Source organism: Sceloporus occidentalis, unplaced genomic scaffold (assembly GCF_023333645.1).
Source record: "Sceloporus occidentalis isolate IW3139 unplaced genomic scaffold, rSceOcc1.0.p SCAF_5, whole genome shotgun sequence".
Lineage (NCBI taxonomy): Eukaryota > Metazoa > Chordata > Lepidosauria > Squamata > Phrynosomatidae > Sceloporus > Sceloporus occidentalis.
Window position 1 is genome coordinate 85682415 of NW_028316985.1, and position 13314 is coordinate 85695728.

At 38.8% G+C, this 13314-nt stretch overlaps 1 protein-coding gene across 1 annotated transcript in view; it reads left to right on the plus strand.

Moving 5' to 3' along the window:
- Positions 1–13314, plus strand: part of GNAI1 (G protein subunit alpha i1) — a 32521-nt gene that overhangs the window by 12797 nt on the left and 6410 nt on the right. Inside the window, exons 2-6 of the mRNA XM_089524613.1 lie at positions 1587–1629; positions 1713–1854; positions 4537–4694; positions 7487–7615; positions 12466–12595. Coding sequence (XP_089380739.1) covers positions 1587–1629; positions 1713–1854; positions 4537–4694; positions 7487–7615; positions 12466–12595 — 602 coding nt within the window. The remainder of the gene's footprint in view (positions 1–1586; positions 1630–1712; positions 1855–4536; positions 4695–7486; positions 7616–12465; positions 12596–13314) is intronic.

Consider the following 13314-nt stretch of genomic DNA (forward strand, 5'->3'; position numbering starts at 1 on the left):
ACTCGCGGTGTCATTTCCACCGCATGACGTGCGGACTCTATGCGGATGCGACGTCAAAATGGCAGTGCCCATGTAGAACAAGTGCCGCCATTTTGTACGCGCCGAGTGCATACTAGGGTTAGGTGTGTCCAGAAAGGACGCCCCTTTCTAAGCCTAGTATGTGCTCGGCACGTACTTTCGGCGCATGTGTAACGCGCCAATGTAACTTTTTGTTCCAGGTCCACTTTGTATTTCCAATTTTCCATTTTTTTAATTTTGTTGTTCATTTCCAAATGAAGAAATTAAAAGTATAAGCAACTTAAACTTCCAAATGTAATTACACCAACTAAAAGCTATATTGATATCAAAAATAGCATTATCTCATTTTTAAATTCAAAGCTCATCTTGAATTCAGTAGAACAGAACAGACTTTCTACTGTTAAGGATTACTTTCATACAGATTTCTGAGTCATGCACAATATTCTGGAATATGTTGTTTGCATGGTATATTGACCTAAACAGCCCTCATGCTTAAATTGGGAGCACCCTAAAACAGAGGCATTCACAAGGTTGTCTAATGAATTTCTGGGTCATTTGCACCAGACCTCTCTAATTCTCAGTTGTTAAACAGTAATGATTTTTATGTCCAAATTAGGCTGTTCGAATCCCTGATGTATAGCAAATTTGAATTAGATTTGTATTGATGTATGTAGGTCATTCTAGTTGTCTGTTTATGAATTTCAGTAGGTACAGTAATTGGTTCTGCCACCTCTGAAACCATTTGTGTGTGGCTCCACTTCACAGATTTTGAGGTCCCAATAAAAAAAGTGGGTCCCACAAGCCTGGCATCTTCTGTTCCCTATCTCCCCTGGACAGGAATACACCTTCTGTATGCGTAGTCTTCTATATAAAAGGAATTAGTACTGACATTTCTTTCATTTGCAGAACCTCCAAGTCTTATGAGGTAGTATTGAAAGACATAGTTGTGTTAGTTTGGAAAATGGGTATGCAAAGGTATCTTGGAGCACCTTAACTGAAATAAAGAAGCTGATGGCATGAGCTTTCGTACACTTGAGCCTACTTCCTCAGATGCATAGGGTAGAATGGAGAGTCCAGAGACAGACCTATATAAGTTGGTTATGTGTGAGAAAGTCAGTTGAAATTCAAACCTGTGTAAATTAAGTGGCAAGTACAGTTTTAACAATGGTCATTGGGGAACAAAGGCACGAGAAAGAATGTTGCTAAAAGGCGGAGAGAGTGTGTATCCATATTGAGTATTGAAATGTAGTTTGGGAACCAGAGAGGAGATGGGGAATTCAAAGACACAGCCATGTCAGTCTGGAAAATCAGTACGCAAAGGAATCTTGTAGCACCTTTCAGACAAACTGAAAGAAAAGAGCGGGTAGTATGAGCTCTCATAGACTTTGTGGATACATTCCAATTCCACTATTTCTCTTTCCAATCTTCCTTTGTAGTTCTTTTGTTCAAGGACCACTGTTCTGAGGTCTGAGAACACGGAAATACAGTTTGTAAACAGTTGATGTATCATGTTTAAAACACAAAACAAATAGTATGTTTTCATTGTGGATGTTTCTGCTTTTTCTTAGGAGCTGGTGAATCAGGAAAGAGCACAATTGTAAAACAAATGAAGTAAGTTGTTTTAAAGAGTAACAGTATTAGGTTAATAAAGTTAATAAATGATAAGTAATCCAAAGATTTTTCTTTCTTCTTAGAATTATCCATGAAGCTGGTTATTCAGAAGAAGAATGTAAACAATACAAAGCTGTTGTCTACAGTAATACAATTCAGTCCATTATTGCTATAATTAGAGCAATGGGAAGACTGAAGATAGATTTTGGGGATTCTACCAGAGCGGTGAGTATTGATATAATGCTTTACTTAAGGTTCATGTTAAATGTTGCATTTAATTCTGAAAATGATTTACAAGAATTTGTTACCTTTGTTATTCACAATGTTTTTATTTTCTTTCATCTTCCTTAATTGATTCCCCAACGGGAAAAATCATATCTCAGCATTCTGGAATGGATGAGCATTAAACAAATGAATAAAACCTCCAGTTTAAGAGAAAAATGAATGGTTGTTGGAAATCTCCCTACTCTACCAGTTTATGCTCATCCTCCAAAGTGAGAGTAGATGAAATGTTTGTACAATGCTTCCAAAACAGTAGTATTTTAAAGAATTCTCATGAAATGATATTTTAACTGTCACATGCAGAAAGGTTCATATTTTTGCTTATATGTAATAATTTTCTTATATGACTATATAGATGTTCTATTCGGATATCAGTCAGTTATTTATCATATATACTTGTATACAAATCAACCTCGTGTATAAGTTGAGGGAGGGTTTCAGGGTCAAAATTATGGATTTTTATATGACCTGTGGATAATTTGAGGGTAAAACTTATGGGGGTATAACAAAGGATGGAAAGGGGGAAACACCACTTCTGTCCCTCCTTCTCTGGACCTCCTGACCACCTAACATCACTTCCCTGGTATTGGAGGAGAGGTTTTAACATCAGATTAGGGAAGGAAGGAAGTGGAGTTAAATGGGGTGCTTTTTTGATGGGACAAGAAGGCTTTAACATTGGATTGGGAAGGGAAGGAAATGAACCTAAAATAAGTGTTTCTTTTACAGGCAGAGAAAGCTTTCATGTTGGACTGGGAAGGGAAAGAAATTGAGCTAAAAGGGGTTTTTCTTTGATGAGCAGAGGCTTTTAGATCGGACTGGGGAATGAAAGAAATTGAGCTAGGAGGGGTGTTTCCTAGATGGGCAGAGAAGGCTTTCAGATTAGACTGGGAAAGGAAACAAGTGGAGCTAAAAGGGGTATTTCTTTGGATGGCAGAGAAGACTTTCACATTGGAATGGAAAGGCAAAGAAGTGGAGCTAAATTGGGTGCTTCTTTAATTGGAAGAGATAGCTTATGGATCAGACTGGAAACTTCTCTCTCTCACACACATACACAAAAACTCCTGCCTCAAGGCACAAAGAGTGGGGCATCAGGTGGAGCTTGTTTCAGGACCTTTATCAGCAGTATTAGTGTACTGATCCATATATAAGTCGACCCAGAATTTTAGGGTCAATTTTGTGGCATAAATTTCTCGACTTACAGTTGTGTATACAGTCATCCCTTTAGATTCACAGAGGATCCAATCTACACACACACACCCTCCGTGAATTTGAAATTTTGCAAATATTCAAATCCCATTGTCCCCAGTGGCAGTGTCTTGCAGCAGCTGACCAACACAAGGCCACGCTGAGCTGGAGAAGGCCATGCTGGGCTTGCGGTAGCCGGTGCAGCCAAGGCAAGGATGCTCTGGCCTTGTGTCAGCTGGTGCAACCAAGAGAAGGCCACGCTGGCCTGCAGAAGGCTGCAGCAGCCTTGTGTCAACTGGTGCAACAAATAGAAGGCTGTGATGGCCTAGAGAAGCCCATGCCGGCTTGGAGAAGGCCAGCACTGCCAAGAGAAGGCCGTGCAAGCCTGGAAAAGGCCGTGTTGGCTTTGTGGCAGCCGCCACAAGCAAGAAAAAGCTGCACTGGACTGGAAGAGAGTGTGTGGCTGCCACAAGGCCAGTACAGCCAAAAAAATGCTGTGCGGCCTGGCTGAGGGAACGCCAAGCCTGCCCCCTGGACTTAAAGAAGGCTCCCTCCAGGCCCCCAAGGCAAAGGTAAGCCTGGACGTAAGAAAGGGGGCAGGGAGGGAGGGAGCTGTGGGCTTGCCATTCATGAGTAATCAAAACCACAAATGGCAAGTCCACAGATACAGAGGGACAATTGTACATGGTACTATGGTGAGAGGATGGAGGTTCACTTATATCTCCTTGGGTTAACAAGAAGAAATATCATTTGAACACTCCTAGTGAAGAAACAAAAAGCCATCATCAGAAGACTGTGGTAAATACAAGCATGCAATGCATATTTGGGAATCTCTTGTTTGAGAAGTTTCAGTTGACCAAACCCTTCCCAGTTCTAGTGGATTTTTAAACAAATATAATGAATGAGCAAGCAATCACTTGCTAAAATGTATGTATGAATTATCCTGTCAGTTTCTTTTAGTAAGGGCATAACATCTTGGAAATATTTATTAAACCTAAGTGAAACATAGACATTGAGATTTTATTAATTTGGTTCATATTAGCCAACTTGAGCACCAGAGAAACCTTTTTTGAAACATAAAGTTACTTCCTCTCACTTCCTGTCATTAAAAAAGGCCTCTCATGGGCCTAACATGGTTTAGGTGGCCCTCAAAACATGGTGAAAATGTCCTACATGACCAAACAAACAAACAGGATTAAAAAAAAAATGCAGAGGGGCGCAATGAAGGATACAGTTATCTAAGGTCACCAGATGGACCAGATGGGCAACCTCCTATCCTTCCACAGTTACCTACTCCGACATAGATTGCTACCTTCCAAAACAATCTGAAGAAAATCATATTTTGCCATTAAGGCAGTTGAAAACTTGGAATGGCTGATTTGTTCCCTAACTGAATAAAGTTAGTTCAATTCCTAATCAGTTATATTTCTTTTTCAATAGGATGATGCCCGTCAACTCTTTGTTCTAGCAGGATCAGCAGAGGAGGGCTTCATGACAACAGAACTGGCTGGAGTTATCAAAAGATTATGGAAAGACAGTGGTGTTCAAGCTTGTTTTAACAGATCAAGAGAGTATCAACTTAATGACTCAGCAGCATAGTAAGCATAAAACAAGAATCATGGCATACTAGTAGTGCTATTGTAATACTTCAGTTACCAAATTCATGTCATTGTTGAAAAAAAGATGCATCAAATGAGAAACTGATTACAGAGATGAGGTCAAACTACAGCAACTAATGCTCTGTCAATTTACAATGAATTGTCATATTTTTTACCTCCTTGGGTCTAATAGACTTTCAGCTGGCATTCTGCTAGGGATGTACATGTGCACACACACATACATAAACAATTCCCTTACAGACATATATGTCCTTTTTTGGGCACTGCAGGAGTTATTCTTTTTCTTCTTGTGCCAAAACCCCCAGACCTATTAAAAGTGTCTGAAGCCTCCTGAAGGCCATTTCCTGATTTGTGAGGAGCCGGCAGGATCTCAGAAATATCTCCTCTTAGCCAATGACAAAATAATGACATCAGCACCATGCTCTTCTGGGGTCCTCCTGAGGTCTCAGCACTACTGTATTTGTTTTGCATCTCGTTATGAGTATTTAGCTAGGCATTTCTGTGATCCTTCCTGTCTGCTCTTCACAAAGCAGGGAAAGGCTGGGGGCGGGACTGGGCTTCAGAGACTGTTCAGCAAGTCATGGGGTGATCAGCTTTGCGTAGGTCGACATTCAGATCTGCTGTGCCATGCTGAGTCATACAGGATTGTAGCCCATGTTTGCAATACATATTTAAACTTTTCAGATAATGGAGTCTGTAAGATTCCACAGATGTCATGAGATTTATATCTGTCATCATAAAATTGCTTTGCCCAAATAGAAATATCAAACTGACTTGCAGGAGTGTGGGTGTGTCTCAGTAAAATCTTGTTTTTAATTTTTTAGAACTCAGTTCTGCACACATTCCTCAACTTTAATGAGGTCAGTTGCCTTAATCTCTAATACACTAAAGATTTTGGAATATTACAAGTGTGAGTGCCCTATTTATGCCATCCCAGCTTGTAATATTTTGTAATCCCCAGTGTATGTAATGGCCATATTGGAGTCATTTTTTACCCCACTGCATGGAATGAAAAATTGAAGATTGCATTTAAATATCCCTTCCTAAATAGCAAACCCATGGTTTCCATAGGTTGTGTCCATGGCAGTTAAAGTGGAATACAGTGCTATGACTGTGTTGTGTGAGTTGGTCCTGTGTTGTTATTCACATGCCTGCCTGATTTTGTCTGTCTTCATAGCTGTTGTTGCTGCTTGATGGTAAAGGGATGTGTTTCCAAAAGAAGGAGGGTGGTAAAGGAAGCAGTCACTAAAACTGTGGGGACCAGAAGGAAATATATAGGGGATGTCATATTACTATGAAGAGGAGAAGTGCAACAGAGTGCTGATTTTCCACAAACTGCCCTTTGATTCAGATGGCTTCAGAACACTGATGCCAAATACCAGGTTGATGAATGGACGAACAACAGTCCAGGCTAGACTTTACGTTGCACCAACAGGCTAGACTGGTCTGTATTAGAAATATGAGACTGAATGAAAGCAGAGGAAGGGAGCTCAGTTCTGCCTGTCTAGGTTTACTCTGCTGCAGAAGCCAAGACACTGGTGATAGGGAAGCAGAATGGGAGTGATCCATTGTAATTTCTGTTTTTCTCATTCTGTGCCCTATCCCAAATCTACCAGGTTTGATGTGTGTCAGGTATCATATGGTATAGAACAGGGATTCTGTTGCTGTTCCACTCTTCCTGTTTCAAAATGGTGTTGCTTCCTAGACTAGTCTCGGGGATGACTCTGAGGTTCCATTGGCTTGTGCTTGGACACTTCAATATTCATACAGGGAGCCCTGGTGGCGCAGTGGTTAAATGCCTGTACTGCAGCCATTCACTCAAAACCACAAGGTTGCGAGTTCAAGACCAGCAAAAGGGCCCAAGCTCGACTCAGGCTCGCATCCTTCCAAGGTCGCTAAAATGAGTACCCAGAGTGTTGGGGGCAAATTAGCTTACTTGCTAATTAGCTTACTTGCTGTTCACCACTATGATCTTTGGAATAGCGGTATATAAATAAAACAACAAATTATTATTATACAGAGGCCACCTTGTAAGGTCTGGTTCAGGACTTGACCATTAGTCTGTCCTAACTGGCATGTGGCCCTGCTTATTTGGTAGGCTGCACTCTGGGCCTGGTTTCTTTGCTAGATGGTATTTTAATATGGAGGAACAATATAGTACTGTTGTACTATACTGATCAGTGATCAGGTCCACTGCAAGCCTCTGCAGAGATTAGAATCAAGTTAAGATAGTTCACTCCAGGAGGCTAACTAATCTGTATGAGTTCCTCTTGAGTTTCCTATATCATCAGAAGATGTTTAAAAAAAACAACAACCCTCTATCCTAGCATAAAGTTGATGTTCCTTGTGCATGAAGATGTCCTATCATAGAGATTTATAAGTTAAGACTCCCTTATCCAAAATGCGTGGGACCAAAAGTATTTTGAATTTTGGATTTTTTTCAGATTTTGGAATATTTGCATATACATAATGAGTATCTTAATGATAAGACCCAATTCTAAACATGAAATTCATTTATGTTTTGTGTACACCTTATACACATAGCCTGAAGATCATTTTATACATTAATATTTTTAATAATTTTGCTCGTGAAACAAAATTTGTGTACACTGAGCTGTCAGAAAGGAATATGTCACTGTCTCAGCCACCCATGAACAAAGTTTTGGATTTTGGAGTATTTTAGATGTGAGAATCCCGGATAAGGAAAACTCAACCTGTAATGTTTTCCTGATACTTTTATCTATTTTAATCTGTTAATTTTATGTTTTCAGTTATTTGAATGACTTGGACAGGATAGCCCACACTAACTATATCCCAACACAGCAGGATGTTCTTCGGACTCGAGTGAAAACTACTGGAATAGTAGAAACTCATTTTACTTTCAAAGATCTCCATTTTAAGTAAGTAACTACATGAAATGTGAAATGTTTCCGTATTTTAATAGATTACTATTTTTTTATATCAACAGCTATAATAATAAAAGAAAATGTCTGTGTGTTTGTCTGTTTCAACCATAACCCATTAGGACAAAATGAAATTCCAAATTGGGAGGAAGGGACTTGGGACCTGCCATAATTCAGCAGGAAATAATTTTAAAAGGAGTTAGAAGACAGGAGAAGACTTTGAGTCATTGCTGCAAAGATTCCTGAAGGGTGGGGGGACAGAGAGGAGAGAGAGGCAGTAAAGAGGAGAGAGAGGCACTAAGGGCAGTAAAATGGGGTATGGTACTTTCAGGAACTGTTGATAAGATTCCTGTGGATAAAAAGTGGGTGTGGGGTTTAGTCATGACGCCTTGTGAACTCTTTTGTGCAATTACGAAGAGAGGCAGTGCTGCAGAAAATGTAAAATGCGTTTTTCAAATTACATTGAAAAACCAACAACCCATAATCTGAAGATAAAAGATAAACTGTTGTTGTGTGCTTCAAGTCACGCCTTCAAGGCAACCATAAACTGAATCGTATCACAGGTTTGTTTGTATTTTTTTTTTTTTTTGCAACTTTCTTCAAAGGTTGTCATCCTCTGAGGCTGAGAGAGTATGGTTTGCCTAAGGTTGTCTGGTGGATTTCTAGAGTCATAATCAAACCACTGCACCATGCTGGCTCTCCAAAGATATGCTACCTGTGTCTTTATTCAAACTCTTGTTCATGGCTTCCAGTGATAGTTCTTGTCTTCTTTGATTGGAAGTATCTCAAAATGTGCAAAGGGGACTTACCAGAGTCCTTCAAATATATTCTTGGCATCTTCTGTGGAGGATACTGTTAAGATTCTGAATTCATGTCCTAGGTTCTATCAGAATAAGTACCGTATTTTCTGGCGTATAAGACGACTGGGTGTATAAGACAGCCCCCAACTTTTCCAGTTAAAATATAGAGTTTGGGATATACTCACCATATAAGACTACCCCTCTTCCAATGCACACCAAATTAAAAAAAAAAACCATCAGATTTGATTTCAATATGGTAATTTTAATCCAAATGCTTATGACATGCAGGTACTTAGCAGGAACCTTGTTGTATACAAAGCCTGCTTGGATTGGTCAGCTCTCCCTGTCTCCAAGACTATCAGAGCGGTAGCTACTTTCATACGGTCGCTGCATATGGTGAGGATGCAGCTGCAGCCGTTTTTTAGCTCCCCCCACCATGTGCGGCGACCGCAGATTCTCCATTCCGGCTTGGAAGTTTGAGCACCTGCCTTATAAGATGACACCTGGCGTATAAGACGACCCCCAACTTTTGAGAAGATTTTCCTGGGTTAAAAAGTAGTCTTATACGCCAGAAAATACAGTAAGTCTTTTTCCAGACTCTAGTAATTGGCTGTGTTGGAGTCTACCAGAATTTAGCTTTTATTTATTATTTTGGGAAAGTACTTAGCAATGTTGGCATTCCCATTAGTGAGACCCAGTATGAAAGGCTGATGCTTGAACATATGAGATCTAAAATGATAAATATAGAAATTGATTGTACATACCAAGATTTAAGTACTACATGTATTGGGAAAAGGTTTTCATAAAACTATAGTTCCCTGCCTGAATAGTTCTGTTTCTATTATACGTGCATGAAATAAAGCTTTATAATAGCAATAGCAAGTACATTTCTATACTACTTATCAGTGAACTAAGCACTCCTTAAGCAGTTTATAATGTGTAAGCTAATTGCCCCCACAAGCTGGGTACTCATATTAGTGATCTATGGAAGGATGCAAGGCTAAGTGGACATTGGAGCTCCTGGGATCGAACTCACAACCATGTGGTTTCAGTACAGGCATTCAACCACTGCACCACCAGGTTTGCAGGCTTTGCTATTTTATACATAAATAGAGAACTCTGAAGCATTTTAAGAAATGTTGCTATTGAATTTGAGGAAATTGTTCCTATTATTTTAAGTGTTACTGGAAAAAAGTTGAAATCTTGTAAAAAAAATATGGAAATACTTTCTCAAAATACAGCTTTTCAAATTCTGCCCAACCCTTCATTTAATACCCCCTTTTCATTTTTTCCAGTTTACCTAATTGCTAAATCATCATCTTAATACTGCACCTTGGTATTAGTGGTTAATTAAATTAATCAGACGATTAATTTTATATAGGTTTCTGGAGTCACTTAAATTAAGAAACGGCAGCTGCGGTTATGAGATTTTGGAGGTCACACCTCCTTGCCCATGCTCTCACGTTGTTCTGTTTTGGGGGCCAAATATGTGTGTGCATGTGGGGGGGGGGTGTTGAGGGCCCCAGATATCTTAAAAGGACTTTGGAGATCAAATGTCCTTAAAACACACTTTCCCCACCCCTATCTTAAAAGTAGCATGAGAAACTTTATAAAGTTGTCAGAAATATTTTCATTTATCATTGAAGTTCTCCCAAACATTGGGAGAGATTCCATGGGACTTTTCCTCCTTGTGGCTTTCTATATATAGATTATTCAGAATACTTTAGATAATTATTTGTTTTAGGTGCCAATGAAAAATGATGCATTTCTAGTTAGCCCTGGTCCAGAAGACAAGCATACAGTATCCGTGCTGTTGTGACCCTGTATGAGGAATGAGCAGGATGCTGCTTGTGTGAGGTAGTCTTCTGTTTGTCCTCAGTGCACTACCCTGCTTTGCTCCCCTCCCCACCTTCTAAGAGTCTGAATCTTCTGGAACAGTGTGGGATGTAGTAAGGGATCATTGAAAATAGAAGGAGGATGCTGTGCACTAATGGAAGTGTATCATTGTTGTGTAAGAGCATGTTTGGATATTAACTGGTGTTTCTAATACTTGTAGATTTGAAATTATTTTTTTTTCTGCTGTTTTTAGGGTGAGGTCTAAAGGACTCCTTTGTCATCTTATTCCCAAGCATGCCTTATGGCAGTAAAAATTTGAATTGACTGACCCGTGTTTCCCAAACTTTGGTTCTCCAGATGTGTTTTGGGTTTTAGCTCTAAGATTTCATGACTGTTGGCCAAGCTGGCTGGGCTTCTGGAAGTCCAAAATACCTGGAGGTCCGAAGTTTGGGAACCATTGGACTAGAATGGTTTGAAAAACATAAATCAGTGTAGTGTTTTTTTCTGTGTGGGACCCTGAATATTGGGATTAATTCTGCAGTCCATAGTAAAATTGCAAGTGTAATTCTGCAGTGCAATGACTGTGGCACAGCAGAGAAAAGTAATACCTTTTTTGTATGTGTTATCTAAAGTCATGGTACTACCAGAATGCAGCAGTTTTTCACATCTGTGGGTTGTATTTTTCTATAGTATGAGTTAGCATACATGTTACATATCAAATCATAGAGAAGTGTTAGATTTATTAGGGGAGCTGTAATTCTTCAACATGCGTGCTTTTTCTCAGATTTCTTAAAAGATTATTCTGGCATTGTGAAGTTGTTTATATTGTAAGGGGATTTTAGTAATGTCACATTTTATTTTCATTTGCATTTTCAAAAAAGTTGAAGAAGCTTGTGAGGAAATATTAAACAAGACCAGCTTGAGGAAGCAGTGATTGTACTGATTTGTATATGTATGTATCTGAATGTATCTTGTGAACTAAGTTTTGTGTGGAGTAATTGCTGTATGAGTAATAATGTTTTAATGTATTGTATTATGACTGATTCCTTAATAAAAAATTTAAAAGAAAATTAAAGAATCAACTTTTCTGAAAGCCACTTTTGGATTTTTGCTGATGTGGCAGACTTTATTATTAACAAGTAACCTATTTATATGTATTTAGGGTATATATTTACTACCTATACTGGGAAATGTAATAAAACACTTTGGAGGGTTACAAACCGCCATTAAAGTACGCGCAGAGCGCGTACTAGGGTTAGGGAGGTGCGGTGCTTCCGCACCTCCCTAACCCTAATACGCGCTCCACGCGTAAAAAATGACGGCGGCCGTTCCAGACGGCCGCCATCATGAGGACGTCACGGCCGCGCCGCCTCTATATGGATTGATCGATGACAGGTCCAGACCTTACACATTGGAGCCAACCCTATGTTTGGTTTTGTTATTGTTTAATAAAGTTGTGGCCTTTTCTTGCCAACTATTGGTGTACGTGGTCTTTCTTGAGGCAGCTCCCCATGCATGGCAAACTGGATTATTTCTGCAGTGTATTTTGGACCTTAGGTACTAAAAAAAATAGGTTCAATAGTTACCAAAATCTTTTTTATTTTATTTTATAGAGGACAGTATTGTAGAAATACTTGTAGCTATTTTTTGTCCTCACTCTCCTTCCTTCCTTTATACAGGGTGTCTGAAAATTATCTTTACAATTTCAGCTATATAGAATATATATATATATATATATATTGAAATTGTAAATATAATTTTTCAGACACCCTCTATTTTGCTGCTATTTTGGATTGTTAGTCAATGCAACACAGAATTTAATCTCAAACAGGAGTGGTTCTTATATCAAAATGCTCAGAAGAATAACTCATTAAAATTACAGATCAGAACTGTCCAGATTTTCACCCCCGTAGGAAATTACGTGTCCTACTATGATGGGAATGCTTTGCACTCAGTGCAGAGTCATGGATAATCTGCACTAATGAGCATAGAAACCTGCAATTTAAAATGTTACATGGTTTAATTTTGCTTTCAGATAACACAAAGTGTTTGGAAGACCATTTTAATTTGCTTGAATTTTAACAGCCTTTGTTTTCAATAGATTTGGCCTAATTATAGGAAGTGTTCCTGTGTTTTCAGAATAATCCTTTTTTAATAATAACAATAATCATAATAATAATAAAATGCTAACTCTTGATTTTTCTGTTGCAGAATGTTTGATGTTGGGGGCCAAAGGTCAGAAAGGAAAAAATGGATTCACTGCTTTGAAGGAGTCACAGCCATAATTTTTTGTGTGGCACTTAGTGATTATGACTTGGTTCTTGCTGAAGATGAAGAAATGGCAAGTAAACCTTATTTGTAAACATTAATAGGTGTAGACACATGATGATGATGATGATGATGATGATGATGATGATGATGATGATAACAACATGTAGTCCCTAATCCACTGTTACTGTAGGAGCACATCCATTTAGTTCATGCAGAGGTGTGTTGAAGTTTTGAAAATATAAACATATCCTTTCATAAACTGGTAATAAAGCATGTGGATAAATTAACTTGTATTCATTATTCTAGAATAATAGTAAAGACTTATCTGTGATAGTTTAGATTAGAATGCAAAGGGATATTGTAGCAACTTTGAGACAAACTAGAAGAATTTAGTAGTATAAGCTTATTGTAGCATGATCATCATTTAGTAGTATAAGCTTATTGTAGCATGATCATCATTATGAAATATATCATTGGCACACACCAATTGTGGACTTCCAGGAATACAACAGTGAGATCAGTTGAATCAGATGGGAAGCAACCATCAGTACATCAGTGAAACCTCCAGAGGCCTTGGAAAACCTTTGGAGCAACATTACTGCAGCTCTGTGGGCTGATAAGGTGGGGAGGGAGGAAGCTGCAGTAACAGTATCATGCTAAATATAAGCCAATAGCTTCATAATTGTATTTTCTGTGCATTCTAGTCATGGTTTGTACTTCAAAATGTTACTTTCTATCCATATTGGCTCTGTTTTGCTGTAATGGCTTGTGCTTGAAAAAAACCTCTTT